The following is a 17063-nucleotide window of genomic DNA, read 5'->3' as shown; positions in this document are numbered from 1 at the left end:
TGGGGGCAGGGGGTCTTCCTGGTCGCTTGAAGGGTGCCCTTCTGGTGGCACGCCTCCGATGGCTCCCCGTATTCAAACGGGAGTTCTCGCGGAAGGCCGCGATTGCTGGTAAGCTCCAGCCTCCACGTGTCGGCCATAGTCGTGGGGACCAGGAGCGAGAATTCTGTAACGTCCTGAGGACTGGGGTCTGCCCGGGGGTCTGCCCGGGTGAGGAAGTCGGCCGTGCCCTGACAGCTGAGGCCGACTGGGACACCTCTCACCTCCCACACAATGGGCTTAGCCTGTTCCTGGTCCTTCACCAGCAGCTCCACCTCCATAGGCTCCACGTCCAAAGTCAGCTGCACCCTAGGCACATGTAATCGACCATTGATGATGTGTCTGGTCAACACCATCGCTGCCAGAAGACCTCCCCTCTTGACACAAGGATGGGTAGTTTCACCACAATGTGCTGCTCCCTGCCCTCGGATATGGTAGCCGCTTCTCAAATCACAGGGGCCCCTGACGGTTGATCTCCTGGTGGTCATGGAAGTGTTGTCCAATTGTTTCCAGAATTCCCTAGTCCTAGTGGACCATAGACTTACATATATATGTATATATACATATATATGCATAGCATGTATATATATACATATATATACATATATATACATATATATACATATATATACACATATATACACATATATATACACATATATATACACATGCTATGCATATATATGCTTACTTGGGACGACATGGCAGTTCGGGGCGGGGAGGAGCGAGAGGGCATTCTTGTGCCTACATTGTCATGCTGGTCGCTGTGTGCGCTCACGGTGAAAGTAATGCTTGAGTGCCTCACACGCCCCATCAGGCTGCCCGGTGGTACTCCGCTGCTCTTGAGCTACCCGACCTGTTGTCCGAGTCCGATGACGGGATGTGCCCCGGGGGAAGGGGGGAGGGGGCCGGGGGGACCATACATGAGCACGAAGAGGAGGGAGAGGAAAACGGCGGCACTGGCAGTGGCGGCGGTGGCGGCAGCAGCAACGAGAGTGATGTAAGTGGAGGGTTGGAAGATACGTGTAGGTAGCTAGGTAGGTAGGTAGGTAGCTAGGTAGGTAGGTAGGTAGGTAGCTAGGTAGGTAGGTAGGTAGGTAGGTAGGTAAAAGTGTGCATGCATGTGTCTTTCTGCGTGCGTGGGTGTGTGTATGTAAGCGACGGCTGTGGCGACTGGTTGGACTGAGCTGCTGGGGTGATAGGGCGGTTATGGAAGTGGTGGTGGTGGCTGGGCCGGTTATAACGCGAATTGAAAGAGTGATTTCTTTCTTTTAGCAGCTGGTGCTGGTACTGGTACTGATACTGCTGCCATGGGCGGGGCTGCTGCAGCTGCAGCTGCGACTCCTTAAGTACTCAAAAAAGTGCTGGTTTGGAGTGTCATGTGTGGCACGGCGCATGTCGCCGCCGTTGTAGAAGTTCCATTTTCTTAGGATTATTATAATTGTGTTTGCTGAGCTTGATTCACCGGCTACAGCTGATCAGCATTGATGAAGCCGGTGCTACAGCCCCTGTGCTGCAACTGATGCTGAATCACTCCTCTCTAGCTTTTCTCAGTCTTCATGTTTGCATGGCACATGCCGTACAAACCATGCAAAATGCCGCCCGGGACCCGGACCCTCAGCATCACCGTACACTGTACGGCTGTCTTGTGTACGGAAATGCAGGATGACCCGCCGCAGTTTGAGATGTCGGTGATGCGTGAGTCCCCCCGGGACGGTGATAGCCCGCGAGATCTCCCCGACGGTCATCACAACCACCAAAACAACGAACGCAACGGCGACGGCTCGAGTATTCACATTTCGGGTGAGGAACAGAACAGCAAGAAAATGCTACGGAGAGTACACCATGTTATATTAAGATGATATGAGGATGTATGCGTACGGCAGCTCTATATAGCTACAAAGTAAAGCCTAACGAACAAACAACAAGCCACAATAGCATAAAAAGCGGGGTGTGACAGAAAAGGATCCAGCCGGGGCTGCTGGCCTGAGGTGCGTCTGGGGGTGTGTGTCGTCCATCCAGTGATGAGCAGTTGGGGGGCTGGCTAGAATACTTCGCCATCCAGAGTCTTTCCCTAAAACACACACCTCCCCCCCCCCCTAGCCCCACATCACACACCCCTCGCACACAGCGGGGTCGTGTGTCCTCCCCCCTCGATTCCCGTCCTCCTTTCAACCCCCACACCAACCCCTCCAAACCTCCTTTCCATACCCTTTTCCCCCTCTTCCCCCCCTTGTCCCCCCCTCAGGCCTATCCAACTTGGACCTGATCGCCCGAGTGGGTAGTTTGGCGGACTCCGAGCTCCTCCGGGTGCCCAAGTTGGAGGAGCTGAGGCCCTCCAGAACCTTCCTGGCGGACCTGAAGAGGGTGGTGGAGGAGGAGGCGGGGGCGCTTCCCGGGGCGGCAGCGGCCAGGTGGGGGGGGGAGGTGTGGCGTGTGGGGGGCCGGGCCGGGAGTGTGTGTGTATGTAGGTTGTTACAGGGTGGTAAAGCTTCACCAGCGGCCCCCTTTCCTGAGGCAGTTCCCTGCTCTCCCCTGCGAGAGGGGCACCCTAATCCATTTACCCCATCCGACTTCGGAATGTATTCGTTGGGTTCAGCGACTCACCACCAGCATTCAATCAAATCTAGCGGATCAACGGCGCCTCAACTTAGTTCCTGGTCAGCTGATGTAATCACGTCCTATTTCGTCCATAAGATGGGGGGCCACCTCCCAATTCAACACCCCTCACATACCCGAGGGGTCGGGAGGCGGATTTGAATCCGGACACTCCGGGAGCAGAAGTCAGGCCTTAACCTCTGCCAGCCGCCTGTATGTGTATGTATGGCTGGAGAGGTTGGGCAAGGACTTCAAAGGCGGAGGGCGGCAGGCGGTGGAGAGGCCGGCTAGGCCAGGAAGGAAACGGCGGTGGGGTACGGTCGGTGGTAGCACCACCACCATCACCACCAAGACCACTGAGTCCACCTCCCCTCGGCACCACCATCAGGCCATCTCCACCTGGATCACCTTCACCGTGCCGCCACGGCCGCCACCTGACGTTGACGACACCACTAATTGGTCGCTGGTCTGCCCCGACCCGTGAGTCTCGGTTTGCTGCACTGCTGCACACACGCACTGCAGGTACGAGATCCTCTTCCAGTACGGCAATCTACTGCTGTCGGGCGGTCCGGGTATGGGCCCCCAGCCGGCCCGCGCTGCGGAGCTGTTGGAGCAGGCGGCTGAGGAGGCGAGTACGGCGGGTAAGGGGAAGCTGGCTCAGAGGTACTACGAGGTAGTGGCGCGGGCGCAGGCCTTGTGCGACGAGGACGAGGGCGAGGAGGAAGAGGAGGAAGAGGAGGAGGAGTGAAAGGAAGGTGACGATTCGGGGGGAAGTGGGTTGAGGCGGAGAGGGAGGAGGACGTGTCACGTCGAGGATGCGTTGATTGACATCGACTTGAAAGCTTTCCTACACGGCCATCCGTACACCTTTTTGTCTGTCTGTTTGCCTGCCTGTCTGTCTATCTCTGTTAATCTTGGGGGATCGGGCACCGGCGGCAAGAGGGGCCTCGTCATCCTGTAGGCTGTCAGCTGCTGTTGTATATGTGCACAATGTTTGTATGAATGTATATGTACGTAACTTGTTACGTACTTACATAAATCGGTTACGTATTTATTACGTAATTATCGCTCTCCCGCCTGATGCTGATGATGTTGGGATGACGCGCAATTTTCTCTCCGCTCACCTTTTACGTTGAACACTGTCGCGGAGCTTTTCACGCTGTTGCGTTGTGACGCACGTGTATATGTGTGTGTGTGAGAGAGAGGAAGAGAGAGAATGTGAGTGTGTTCTAATAATAAATTACAATCAGTATGTTTTCAATATTTATCTGAGCCGCGGACAGGAGATGGCGAGGATGTCAGATGAATAGCTTTACCTTACGCGTGCGTGGGTATCTGTGCTTGCTTATCGGCCACCTGGCTGTAATCCTGTATGTTTGTGGGGGTAATGTGGCAGCGATCGTATATGACGTGACCCGTTTTTAAACGGTTCCGTTGAGCCCCCCTCGGCCCCCCCGGGGGTTGGACCCGAGGGGCTCGTGTCGCCTTGTCCTTTGACGGTGGCTGCTCTCACATAGACACTGGCTTTCCCCCGCAATATGTTTTTCCTCACGCATGCGGGGCGGTCGTTTGTTTGGCTTTTCGTTGGCGTGTCGGGAACCTCGTTTCGCATTTGTCAGGGGGTTTGCATGCGGCGGACTGGGAACAATTTTGAATATTTGAAATAGTCTCGTCCGTCCGCGCTTAGTCTTTTCTCCCCCGCTGCTCTGCAACAGTATAAGGTCCCCAAAGCGGTCGTACTAGGGCTGTACGGACTTGATTGGATAAGATGTGGTCTGAGGAAGCTTGGCTTTTGGGGGGGCCCGTTTTTGGGTATGTGTGTATGGCGGTGATGGAGGGTACACTTGCAGCGCCGTAGGCGGCCTTTGCGATTGGTTTGTTCCCTTTTTTCAGCAGCGAGTATTTCGCGACGTACAGTATTTATGCTCCAGGAAAAGATCTCTTAAAAATATCAGAGGAAGATCTTTTCTTTTTATGTCTGCAGCTTTGTCTGTGGATGCTTGGGAGAGGCACCATTGTTACAATGTGAAAACCCCCGTGATCGGGTTTTGTTTAGTTGGAGCCAGTTTCCTCCAGAGACTTTTCTGCCCTCTCCCTCGCCCCACCGGCTTCCGCGACACCTCGAAAGGCGGCGCTCTTTGGGGTGGACGCGTTGCGGAGGTCTGTGGGGTGGGTTGGGTGCTGGGTCCGCTGGCGGTGATTTTTACCGAGGAGATATGCAATGTGATGTGGTTACGTTTGTATGTTTGTATGTATATGTGTATACCACGTTCAGGACACACGCATGGTAGGATGGAGGTGGTGGTGTCACCGGTAATTTGCTGCGAGCAACGTAAATTACGTACGACAACTGCCACAGCATTATCATCGCCATAGGATAGCGATGAATGGAAGGTAGTACGACTTGCAGCATGTGCCGCATGTATAAATGCCACAAGTGGTAATTTACGGTATACAGGAAGCCTTGGACCGGGGCTGGGGGAGGCGGTGTAAAGGCGCCTGGTGTCTTTTTCTCTCTGACGAAGAGCGCCTCGTTAATGCAAGGCGAGATTGATGTCGAGGTCGGGGGCTGGAGGGAAGGCGGGTAGTTTCTTTGCTGGCGACCGGGAGCCCGTTTCATTCAAAGCTGTCATACTGACCGCCGCTGTAACGCCGCAGAATCGCCGGTGAAGGGTCCACCGTGATGACTATAGCCCCGATGGCTCTGGGCGGGTCCAGAAGCAATTGTGCTAGCTGACGTATCGGCTGCCGTACGTGCGTTTTGTGGGCATCGTCTCCTGCCGCTGCATTACCGTGCGTACCAAGAGGCTGCGTTGGCCGTTGGGTGGTTTACATGGCAGGGGACTTGTCGGCGGCAAACAAAAGGAGCGGGAGAAAGGGGAGACAGCGCTACATGGAGTGTGTATTTGCCTTGGAGCTGCCCACGCCGAAGTGAGACATCGCTCCCCGCATGCGGGAAACTATCGCGCATAGCATTCCGCGCCTTGGCAACCTTAGGACAACGGCACAAGGATACTACGACTTACTCACACCAGTCGGAATATGGGTGTCCCTTGGGAGCCCATCTTAAGAACAGCAACAAGCTTTTGTGCGAGGTTTACACGCAGCGTCCTTGTTATCGTAACCAACTGCGGCGCATGTGATTGCTCTACGGCTGTGTTGGAATAGGGGTAATGGAGCAGGCTGTGAGGGAAAAAGGGAGCGGGGGAAGAGGAAGCGGAACACTTGTTCTAGAGAAACACGTGTTAACGCACGCCGGTTCAACCACGGAGTGCAAGGACGCATATCTTGCGACCTACTAAGCTCTTTGACATGTACTCTAAGAAACAAGCTGGTGAGAGTAAAGTAGCTGTACATGCTAACCAGAACGTAGGTCCGAGTTGAGCTTCTGTAACATCGGTGTAATTTGTGGGCCCGCCTAAGACAGCACATAATGTAAGACGGCAATACTGATGTAAAGTAGCAGAAATCGCAAAGACATGTTCGCAGGGACTGGGCATCAAACCAGGTCTTCGACCAATTGATCATACGGCAGATATTTTGGGCATCAGGAAAATGCCAAGTTTGCGGTCATACGCATAGCAATGTGAAGAATTAAAATATATCTTTCTGCTAGAGGCCAATACTTTGATTAGATGTGTCCAAACTGCACGAATATGCGCAGCATAAGGCCCTGCGCCACGGACGGTGGAGGTTTCCCATTGCGGTTGGTGCAACTTGCATCGGACCGAGCTGCCAGGCGCCATACATAAGTGACCATTTCCTTTAAGTAGGAACTTTACTGCAAGTAATCAGTAGTCCCTTGAGGTACATAGAGTGAAACCTACGTCGCCTCAAAGTTCTACAACCAACAAGGAAAATGCAGTCCATCGGTAGCCGCGTCGCTGCTCCTGCGCGCCAAGCAGAGCAGCGCATGGCCGTTGCGTCTACTAGCAGGCCTAGCGCCCGGCCGATTTTGATCAATGCTGCAGCCTTCGGAGTTAAGAAGACCGCCAACCAGCTGCTCCGCGAGCTTGCGCGCGGTGGTCCTTCGTCTCGCAAGGCCTCTTGCGCAGCTGTGACGGGTGCTACAGGCGCTACGGCTGCCCTTGACATCGTGTTCGTGGCTGCCGAGGTTGCGCCTTGGAGCAAGACAGGTGGCCTTGGCGATGTGACAGGAGGCTTGCCGATTGAGCTGGTGAAGCGGGGCCACAGGGTCATGACTATTGCGCCACGGTATGTCACTTGCGTGAAGTCATGGTGTCCTTTTTTAGTAAATAAGGGGTCTCAGTTTCAATGGTCATCGGCTGATCGTGTTGATGAAAGGCTCGATTAGCAGTGATGCAAGTATTGTAATTATTCCTGGAGCATGAACATGCAGGATGCACTCCTATGAGCGTTGTTTTGAGCCTTTCTCCATCTTCAGGCTGTCGCTGTAACGCAGCTCCTTCAAAATCATCCCCACGGCATGCCTACTACACCCGAAATAGCAAGAGGGTTCCAGTATTTAGGATAAATGAGAAGAGTACGTTTGCGCCTTCGTGCACCGTGATCATCCCTCTGCGCACATGTACACCTGATTTTCCCTTGCCTCGCAGCTACGACCAGTACGCGGATGCTTGGGACACTTCCGTCGTTGTCGATATCATGGGCGAGAAGGTCCGCTACTTCCACTCCATCAAGAAGGGTGTTCATCGTGTGTGGGTTGATCACCCTTGGTTCCTGGCTAAGGTCTGGGGCAAGACTGGCTCCAAGCTTTACGGCCCTCGCTCCGGAGCCGACTACCTGGACAACCACAAGCGATTCTCGCTGTTCTGCAAGGCTGCCATTGAGGCGGTGCGCGTGCTGCCGTTCGGCCCTGGAGAGGAGTGCGTGTTCGTCGCGAATGACTGGCACTCTGCCCTGGTGCCGCTGATGCTGAAGGTGTGTGGGGAGGTGCTATAGCCCTCCACTCGGTGTTAGGGATTTACTGGTGCTGCCGTCTAGTTTACACACCTGATCTGGCATCCTTACCACTGCTTGCTGTATTTTCGGACAAGAGGGTGGTAATGAACAAGTGCTATGGTCTTCCTGCTGAGCGATTTTGATTTATGGAGCGATGCAGTGCTATGGTCGTGTAGCACCGCGCAAGGCTCACGATAAGTGTTCCCTCTGTACCCGCTACCTATTCGCGTTGGAAAAGGAAGTGAATGGCGGAATCTGTGCCCTCCCCCTCCTCCCTCATCCTCTCTCCCCCCATTGCATCTCCAAGGATGTCTACCAGGCCAAGGGCGAGTTCACGAAGGCCAAGTCGGTGCTGGCCATCCACAACATTGCCTTCCAGGTTGGCGATCTGGATGGGGACACAATGATGCATTTATGGCTTGTATATTTGGCGCTGCGACCAGTTTTCTAGAAAGCATAAGATTGGGATTTCAGGGAAATTTACGGTTGCTGAGGATTTTTCAATTGTATGTGTTCACACTTGCTCATACTTCCTCGCAAAGTTTCCCGGTTTCTTTTGTAACATGTTTCCGATGCTCAACAGTGACATGGCGAATCGATTATTTCTATAACAGAATATATTAAAACGCACACGGTGTCCTGCAGTCACACATACATAATTCTTTTCTGTCCCTTGCTCGTTCGCCCCTTGGTTCAGGGCCGCATGTGGGAGGACACCTTCAAGGACATGCAGCTGCCGACATCCGCCTTTGACAAGTTCGCGTTCAGCGATGGCTACTCCAAGGTGTGCGGTGCGGTGCGGGAGTCTGGGGGCTCACAGACGGCAACGTCGGTATTAGCTGTTGCCAGGGCTGCGGAAATGGGCCCAAGCTTGTGTTTCATTATCATTAGGGGGACATTGAGCAAGATTAGCACCAAACCCTAGGATTAGTACCAAAGTGGTGTAGTATAGGAACGTTGAAACGCGCGGCGCATGTGCGGTTCAATGTCGCAGTTGTGCCAAGGGGTTTTAAGAAGTCCCCAAGCAAACGCCCTGGGTGGTGTCCTCTGATTCCGGGCCCGGATGTCGTCCTGCCTGAATTGACTATGACGGAAATATAATAAAAGTATTTCAACTCAGCATGAGTTTGAAATGCTGGCCCTCCTCGCTGATCGCCCTGCTGCCTGCCTGCCCTGCTTCCATTTGTGTCCGTCCTCTGTCATCTTTTAACCCTCCTGGACTCATCGCGGACAGGTGTACACTGAGGCCACCCCCATGGAGGAGGACGAGAAGCCCCCGTTGACCGGCAAGACCTACAAGAAGATCAACTGGCTCAAGGCGGGTATCCTCACCGCTGACAAGTTGGTGACGGTGTCGCCGAACTACGCGACGGAGATCAGCGCTGACGCGGCTGGAGGTGTGGAGCTGGACACTGCCATTCGGTGAGCGCTCGTCTTCGGGGCTAGAGAGCAGGGCCTGACACACATGCGCGCGTGTCGCGTAGTATGTGTGTGTGGGTGTGCGTGTGGTAAATGTCTATCCGGTCATGACGCTGCCTAGGGGCATCTAACCGTACCCCAACGGGAACGACCGCCGAAGGGCGTAGACGCGCACGCCCCTGTTGCTATCCTAATACGCCTCTCCTCAGTCGACTTTCTTTAACCTTTGACCTGTTTGTCCAGCCAGAACCGCCCCATCAGCTGCCACCGTTGCGATACCCCCTTCCAATGCATATGTTCCTTGGAACGCTACTCTTCTCTCGCCCCCCGACCCCACCCTAAACCCTCGCCCTCACCCTCACCAAACCTTGGTGGACTTTGAAACATCATTGCAGCTCGCGCGGCGGTATCGAGGGCATCGTGAACGGCATGGACATTGAGGAATGGAACCCCAAGACCGACAAGTACCTCACGCTGCCGTACGACCAGAACTCCGTGTACGCCGGCAAGGCCGCCGCTAAGGAGGCCCTGCAGGCGGAGCTGGGTCTGCCGGTTGACCCCACCGCGCCGCTCTTCGCCTTCATCGGCCGCCTGGAGGAGCAGAAGGGTGTCGACATCATCCTGGCTGCGCTGCCCAAGCTGCTGGCGACCCCGAAGGTGCAGGTGGCGATTCTTGGCACTGGCAAGGCTGCGTATGAGAAGATGGTCAACTCTATTGCGACCAAGTACAAGGGCCGTGCTAAGGGCGTGGTCAAGTTCTCCGCGCCGCTCGCGCACATGTTGACCGCCGGTGCGGACTTCATGTTGGTGCCGTCGCGCTTCGAGCCGTGCGGCCTCATCCAGCTGCACGCCATGCACTACGGCACAGTCCCGGTGGTCGCCTCCACCGGTGGCCTGGTGGACACTGTCAAGGAGGGCGTGACGGGCTTCCACAGTGAGTGGGCTCTTCGGTGGGAGCTACGGGATTCTTAACGTGGATAGGTACCAGCGTCTTGCCACTGGTGCTGTCATCCTCACTTCCGGCAGAGTTATGCTACTCGCATGGACACTTCGTAGTACAGACTTATGCAACAGCTTGAATTCCTTAATAATACAAACCGTCAGCTGCACGCCGTACTGATGCAGAACTACTGCTGTTGCTGCTCCTTACCAACCTGTGTTGTGCTGTGGTGTTCTACGTTGCAGTGGGTGCGTTGAACCCGGACCGTCTTGACGAGGCGGATGCGGACGCGCTGGCCGCCACGGTGCGCCGCGCGGCTGAGGTGTTCGCGACGCCCCGCTACAAGGATATGGTGTACAACTGCATCAGCCAGGACCTGTCCTGGGCTCGCCCAGCTCAAAAGTGGGAGGGCCTCCTGGAGGAGGTCGTGTACGGTAAGGGTACGGCGGCAACGGCCAAGAAGAATGAGGTCAAGGTGCCGGTGCAGGAGAAGATTCCAGGCGATACCCCCGCAGTTGCGCGCGCTCCCAACGTAAGGCCCGCGGCGGCGGCGGCGGCGGCACCGAAGGCGCCGGTGACGGCACCGCCGATGGGTGCATGGCGCGCTACCACGACCGCCGTGCCGGCGAATGGGGTACCTAAGGTGACCACGTACAAGACCGTGACGCCGGCGGTGACGGTGCCGGTCGCTGCCAAGCCGGCGGCAGTGCCGGTCAGCAGCAACGGCAATGGCGTTGCAGCGGGGACGTCGGTGTCGGAGAACGGCAATGGCGTGTCGGCGACGCCGTCGGTCGCCCCCAAGGTGGCTAGGAGCGCTCTGGCGTCGGTGTCTAAGTCGGCGTAAGCGGGAACACCTGGAAGTGGGTTTGGAAACGCCGTGCGCTCTCGCCTCAGTGGGTGTTGAGTGTACGAGTGTACCACTTATTGTGTACCGAGTCATCCACAGCGGAAAGGTGAGCGAGTTGCTCCCGTGCATGGCGGAGCCCGCGTTGAAACGTCCCTGCAATTTTTCCGTCGATGACGATGACGACAGGATGCTCGGGTAGGTGGATAGATGATTATTCTGTGCTGCAGCTGGATTGTAAACGCTCTACCGGTGGCCGCTGCTCATCTGGACTGCCGCTTTTTAATGAGAGGATAGGAGCTGCTGATGGCCGATGTCGCAGCCCGACTGTGCCGCTGGCTTCTGATTTTTATTGTTTCATGGTGTACAATGGTGTTCAAGTGTAATTACGTAAGGCTGTGTCTGGCCGCCTCATTTTGTGAAGCGAGGGAGAACAATGAGAGGGAGGAGCGGAATGTGCTGCTGAGTCGACTGAGCCGCATTCCTTTTTATCTCGCCGTTTTGCCTCTTCTGGGCGGTGATGGCAAGGCATGTCGTGCATTTGTTGAGCGGGTGGAGCCGAGCGCAAAACCAGACGGAGGGTTTGTTCCTGTGCCCGCCAAGTTCCCGCAATCCCACGCTCCGTATCGTATTCCATTTTTCCCGGATTTGAGGAGCATCAGTGCTGTCATGTTATGCATAAATGCCGGGCTTGCATGGATGCCCACGCAGTTGCGTTGGGGGATCTAGACTGTTTTTCGCCTGGCCTGTCTTGGCCTGACTAGCATGGCCGAGTGTGATGCCGCGTTTTGACCGCCGCACGGTTTTGTTGAAAGTTATTTGAAAAGTGTTCGTATTGGTCAGGACATAAATTTTGTTGGAGCCGACGCCTGACCGGTAGTTTTGAAGTCTTTTATGCTGGACAGGCTGCAGCGGCCTGGCACGCCACCGTCGAAATATTGCCATGAGAGAAATTATTTGGCGACGGATTGGCCGGAGAGAAGAGTGAAAAGTAAAGAATGGAACAAGTGATGCTCAGGAAGAAATTCTGGGGCAATTGTGTGCGTGGTTTTGTATGTGTATGCGACACATGTAGCTGACGTCATTTGTAAGGCAAAAATATCTTATCTGACCTGTTTGTTTAGCGTTTTGTGACTGTACACGTGTGGATACAGTTATAGAAATTGGTGGTGAGAGATCTGTGGACACTTTGCGCTGACGAGGAAAACAGCTGTCCTGGTTATGGCATCTGCTAATCGTCGGTCTGATTGTCTACTTCATGGAGAAGGTAGTGTTGCATGTGTCGCATGTAACAGCATCTTCCAACCGCTTACATTGATTTGCAAAATAGAATCGCAGATATAGTGTTGACACCTTTCAACGATGAAGTCCAGGCACGGGAAGTCATATACTAATAGACAGCTTTGGAATCCAGATGCCAGACTTACAGGCAACGAAATAAGCTGAACGACGAACTCTTATAATCCATACAACCCATGAAACGCTTTCCGATTCATTAGTCGTTACCAACCTGTCCGAACCATCGGATTGAAAACAATAGCACGCCGGTCTGCAATGCTGATGTATAGATAAGCTGGACTGTGGGGTTACTTATCTTGACTAATGCCTTGCAAGACTCGTCGCACAGTCCATGGCCTGTGTCACGCGTGCCTGTCCCTCGACTAAATAGGTCAACGGCATCTACACACACCATGCAGCCGGATTGCACAATTGAATCCCGCCCTTCACTCATCCTTGGTGCTCATGAAGCAACCACTCTGTTCGGAGGCTGTGGAAGGCTCCCGCCCTTTCCCGTCTCCAAGAAAGCCCACGTCTGTTGTCCATGTTGTCAATGGAATTGGGGAAGTGGGACCCACATGGACCGACACAGGCATCCCATCTCCTGCTTTCACCGGCCTCTGCACTTCTCTAAAAGAACTATGTCGAACTTTCAAACCTGAGTATGTATGTATGTGTTACATCGGCGGGCAGCTCAGTCCCCGCGACGCTGCGCGTCACACGTCGCCACCACAAACACACCAAACTTTATCGTCTATCAATCCATCCACCTGTCCACCTAGTCATCCTCTTCATCGGTCGCTCGACCCTGCCGAGCACCGATGCTGTATTACCTACCTCAACCCATCATCGCCACCACTATTGCTACGGTTACTAGGCGGCCGCAGTGTCCATTGACTCCACAACGGGAGCAGCCCCATCCGCCGCGCCCGGGCCCCCCTCCCCGTCCGTCCCCCCCCCCTGCACCACCTCCACTGCGTTGCACTGCTGGCCATCCGCTGCGTCGGTCATCGCCACCTCCGCTGCAGCCGCCGCTGTCGCCGCCGCTGCAGCCGCCGCGGCCGCCACACTGCCGGCGGTCGCATCGGGCCTCAGTTCGAAGACTTGAAAGTACGCCTCTGATAGCGCCACCATCTGCAAAAGGAACAGCGGATTCAAGATTCGGGTTTCAGTCCCAGGTCGCACACGGGGTTGCTACCGCGCGGGGCCAGGCACTGGGGGCAGAGAGGGGCTCTATCGCAATAAACCTTGGACATTGGAAGGAAGAGAAACATGAAGCCCGTGACCCGGCACACAGGCGACGCAGCGCTCCATCCGGAGTGGTGTGGGGTGCGGTGGGTTGGAGTGGGGTGGGGTTCAGCAGCTCAGAACAGCCCCGAGTGGCACCCGCAACCCTCCCTCCCTCCACCCAGCCTCAGCCCTCCTCCTCCTCCCCCTTACCTGTGGTAGGATGTCCTGCACCGCCAGGTCCTGCACCTCGTACCAGATGTCCTCTACTTTGCGGTGGACGTGAACCCGGTAGGTGCCGCTGTCGGCCTTGCCGTCATGGACCTGGGGAAGAAGACGGAGGAGGCGGGGAGGTGGGAGGTCGCGCGTGGTGAGACGCCGCTCCCCTCGGGAGGGGAATGAGGCCACGGCTTACTGGAGAGGCAGGGGGCCCCGTAAGGCTGACCACATCAGGAAACCAACACGCAAGCGGCTGAACCCCGGGTGTTGTTCCCCTCCCACCTAATCCTAACTGCATTGAAACCCTCCCCCCCTCTTTCCCCCCTCTTTCCCCCCTTCCCCTTCTTTTCCCCCCTCCCTCCCCCTCCCTTCCCCTCCCTCCCCCTCCCTCCCCCTCCAGGTACACCAGGGGGTTGTAACGCCGTCCAACGTTCCCCTCTCCTACTCACCAGGTTAGCTACCAGGTCGTACTTGGACGAGCTGCCGTACGCGGCTGCGTCCGGTGCGCCTGCCGCCGCACCGCCTGCTGCAGCGGGGAACTCCGGCAGCGGCAATATGTCCCGTAGCTCCAGAGACTTGACGGGGAAATTGACCAGGGTGGGGTTCTTCTCAATGAAGAAGTTGTTCTTGGTAAACCGGCGGTAGTGGAGGGCCAGGTAGCGAGGCAGGCGGGTAATGCGGAAGCGGCGGCGGCCGGCCCGGATGTCGTCGGTGATGGTCTCGCCGTCAAATTTGCGCATGATGTGGAAGATAGGCACCTGATGGGAGATGGCGGCCCCGCAGGAGAAATGAAATTAAAAACAATAATAATAATAAAAAACCGCAAAAGAAAGCGATGCAAATTCAATTTTGGCAAAAGGCAACTGGCCAAGGGAGACTAGGGGCTGTGAAGGATTTGGTGGAGATGGTGATGCGGATGGGGTGGGGGGTGTTGTCATTGCGTGCCGGTGTTTTGTGTCCGTGTTTAGACGTGGTAGCCAGGACGACCGAGGGCCCCAGAGCAGGTGGCGGTGTACAAGGCGGAGGGTAATCTGACCTCCCCCCCTCCCCCCACGATATCGGATAACGCAGTGCAAGGGGAATTACGACACCGGTGGATCCTGATCCTCTTCACTCCATTGCCCTCACTCCTCCAATCCCATTCCTCCCTTCCCTTTTCACACCGACCCTACACTCCCCCCTGAACTCCCCCCTGAACTCCCCCCTACACTCCCCCCTACACTCTCAGCTCTTAAGTAGCTACCAGCTACCCCGCCCTCCGCTCCATACTCACCCTCGCCGCAGCTATATTGGCCTCGCTCCCTACCTACCCTGAGAACAACCCCTCCCCCCTCCCCCTCCCCCCTCCTCCCGTCCTATCCGCTCGAGCACCTGCGGGATGATGTTCTTCTCTAGCACGTCCTTGAACAGGGGGGCCGGCGGCAGCTCCAGTCCCAGCAGAAGGAAGGGCACTCGCTCGGTGACGTCCTCCCCACTCGTGGCCGCCCGGGTGCCCCTACCCGTACCCGCCAGCGTGGTCACCTCCAGCTCCCCCTGCGTGTGTGCATGTTGGGTGGGGGGGGCAGAGGTGTGAGGGCTTGCGGCGACCGCGGCAGATAGCGGGAGGGTTGGGTCTTAGGGTACTGACGTCGAGGGGCAGCAACACGTAACTAGGATCTGTACGCGCCGACAAAACCTCCTTTAAAGCAATAGCAGTAGCTGCAGTATAGTAGCAGCAGCAGCAGCAGTCGCAGTAGCAGCAGCATTCATCGGTGGGTCTACCACTGGTGCACCTCCGGCCCTCTCTCCCCCGGCGTGGTGCCAGGTCGGCTGTTTGGGCAGGAGGCCCTTCGCCCTCACCACTCGCGTATTCAACCCTCAATCCCAGCGCCCCCATCTCTCCCGGCCCGGCCCGGGTCCCCTCTCGGCTCCCCCTCACCCTCCCGGACACCGCCCCTCCCTGCCGCCCCGCCCCGCCCCACCTGCAGGCACTGCGTTATGATGGACGGCTTCTTGGGCTTGCCCCTCGTCAGGTCCAGATGCAGATTGTTGAGCAGCCAGGACCAGAGCTCCACGGGGTCGCACTGCCGGGGGGGGGAGGGGGGAGGGGAAGGGGGGGGAGGGGGAAACAACAAGAGGGTGAGAAGACACACTCATTGACACGCCCACGTGCTGCATGGAACACAAGTCATACGTACCTGCGTATCGGCCGTAAATCGCTTCTTGGAAGCGTTCCGTACCGCCTGTACGAACTCGTGCGGGGAGACCTGCATTGGGTAGCAGCCGTTGGTGACTGCTTATCTTTCTGCGTGTATGTACGTATGTATGTAGATATGTTCGCATGGAAAGAGAGAAGCGGAGGGCGAGCCCCAGTTCCTTTGGGCTCCTTGGAGGCCCTCCCCAGCCCCAACCTCCCCACACACAGCCCGGGAATACAACGGGACCCCCGGTGGAGGACTGCCCTCCTACCCACCACCTTCCGCCACCAGGATCCGTTCCTCCCTCCCCATGTACACGTGCATGTACCGCACACCTGGCCTTTGAAGTTCCTGGTGTTCCACATCTTCCGCAGCAGCTCTCCAAACCGCTGCACCAGGGGGCTGCGGCAGTCCGAGTAGTTCGCGGGGTCCAGGAAGAAGTCCCTGAGGGGGTGGGGGGGTGGGGTTGGGGGTGGGGTTGGGGGGAAGAGGCAGGAAGGAACTTGGAGTTCGTTGTGGGTACGGCTGTCGAAGGGGCAGGGGCAGGGGCAGGGAGGAGAGTCAACTAACCCCAAACCAGGAGGTCGCAGAGTTCAGGGCCGAACCAAACCATCATGGCTCGGCATGGGTTGCAAAAGCGAGCAGCACGAGGTCCTCTCTCCGCCCCCGCGACGCGTCCCACATGCTTCTCAACACGGGGCTCTCCTCCCCCTCCCCTTCCCCAGCCATCCCAACCCCTCCCCCACCCTCCTGGGTGCCTGGTGCCGCCACTGTCCTTGGAAACCACCAGTTAGTTCCCCGACTTCCTGTGCGGGCACAAGAAGTCCCCCTCTCCCCCCTTTCCCCCACCAACGCACGCCTGGTCCCCTCCACCCCAACCTGAGCGGAGTGATGCGGGCGCAGATCTGCATGATGACGTTGATGTAGTCGTTGTTCTGGAAGGACAATCGGAGCGGAGTAGTTTTCATGTACTTAGGACTAGGTACGGCAAGGGGCGTACGACAGGGTACGGCAAGGGCGATGGGGAGAGGACCACCTACTTTACTGACCTGGGGACTGGGGAGCATTTCCAATAACCTGCTCTTGCGGATCCGCACATGTCCGCAGCTGACGTTACCCAAATGCCAAGCAAAGCGGTGCGCGCGGGTGGCTCGTTAACTGATAGTGGCTGATGGCCCCTGAAGTCCCCAGCCACCCCCAATACCGCCAGAGAAAGCCAAAACCACAAGGCATAAGAAGCCATTAGGACCACTTCGTGTTCAGTCAACCGCTCTACCACCTCCAGCACCGCCGCCACTGCCCCCTCCCCCCACCCGCCACTGAGCGCAGCCCCCCCTCCCACCCGGCTGCTCACCTTCATGTTGTTGAGCCCCACCAACCCCGGCATGTACTCGGTGCCGTC

The 17063-nt window shown here is 56.6% G+C and overlaps 3 protein-coding genes across 3 annotated transcripts in view; 1 reads left to right on the top strand and 2 right to left on the bottom strand.

Moving 5' to 3' along the window:
• Positions 1-4686: 4686 nt before the first annotated feature.
• Positions 4687-5817, bottom strand: VOLCADRAFT_86824 (uncharacterized protein; the record flags this gene model as incomplete). The annotated part of the gene is made up of 3 exons (XM_002946436.1): positions 4687-4796; positions 5274-5442; positions 5667-5817. Coding segments are annotated over 3 exons (429 nt in total), but the record flags the coding sequence as incomplete, so codon positions are not given.
• A 575-nt stretch (positions 5818-6392) lies between these two features.
• Positions 6393-12068, top strand: VOLCADRAFT_72820 (uncharacterized protein). Its single transcript, XM_002946607.1, has 7 exons — positions 6393-6849; positions 7212-7536; positions 7865-7936; positions 8255-8341; positions 8792-8979; positions 9372-9910; positions 10162-12068. The coding sequence occupies exons 1-7, from the start codon at positions 6494-6496 to the stop codon at positions 10758-10760; spliced, it is 2166 nt and encodes a 721-aa protein (XP_002946653.1). The 5' UTR covers positions 6393-6493; the 3' UTR covers positions 10761-12068.
• A 1065-nt stretch (positions 12069-13133) lies between these two features.
• Positions 13134-17063, bottom strand: part of VOLCADRAFT_41344 (ubiquitin-specific protease 39) — a gene marked incomplete at both ends in the record, with an annotated part of 6216 nt that continues 2286 nt past the window's right edge. Inside the window, 9 exons of the mRNA XM_002946435.1 lie at positions 13134-13172; positions 13479-13589; positions 13934-14242; positions 14856-15017; positions 15446-15547; positions 15662-15730; positions 15997-16105; positions 16541-16596; positions 17016-17051. Coding sequence (XP_002946481.1) covers positions 13134-13172; positions 13479-13589; positions 13934-14242; positions 14856-15017; positions 15446-15547; positions 15662-15730; positions 15997-16105; positions 16541-16596; positions 17016-17051 — 993 coding nt within the window. The remainder of the gene's footprint in view (positions 13173-13478; positions 13590-13933; positions 14243-14855; positions 15018-15445; positions 15548-15661; positions 15731-15996; positions 16106-16540; positions 16597-17015; positions 17052-17063) is intronic.

Source organism: Volvox carteri (genome assembly GCF_000143455.1).
Source record: "Volvox carteri f. nagariensis unplaced genomic scaffold VOLCAscaffold_3, whole genome shotgun sequence".
In the NCBI taxonomy this organism is placed as follows: Eukaryota; Viridiplantae; Chlorophyta; class Chlorophyceae; order Chlamydomonadales; family Volvocaceae; genus Volvox; species Volvox carteri.
Note: the sequence above shows the minus strand (reverse complement) of the source record. Positions and strands in the feature narration are given on the sequence as shown.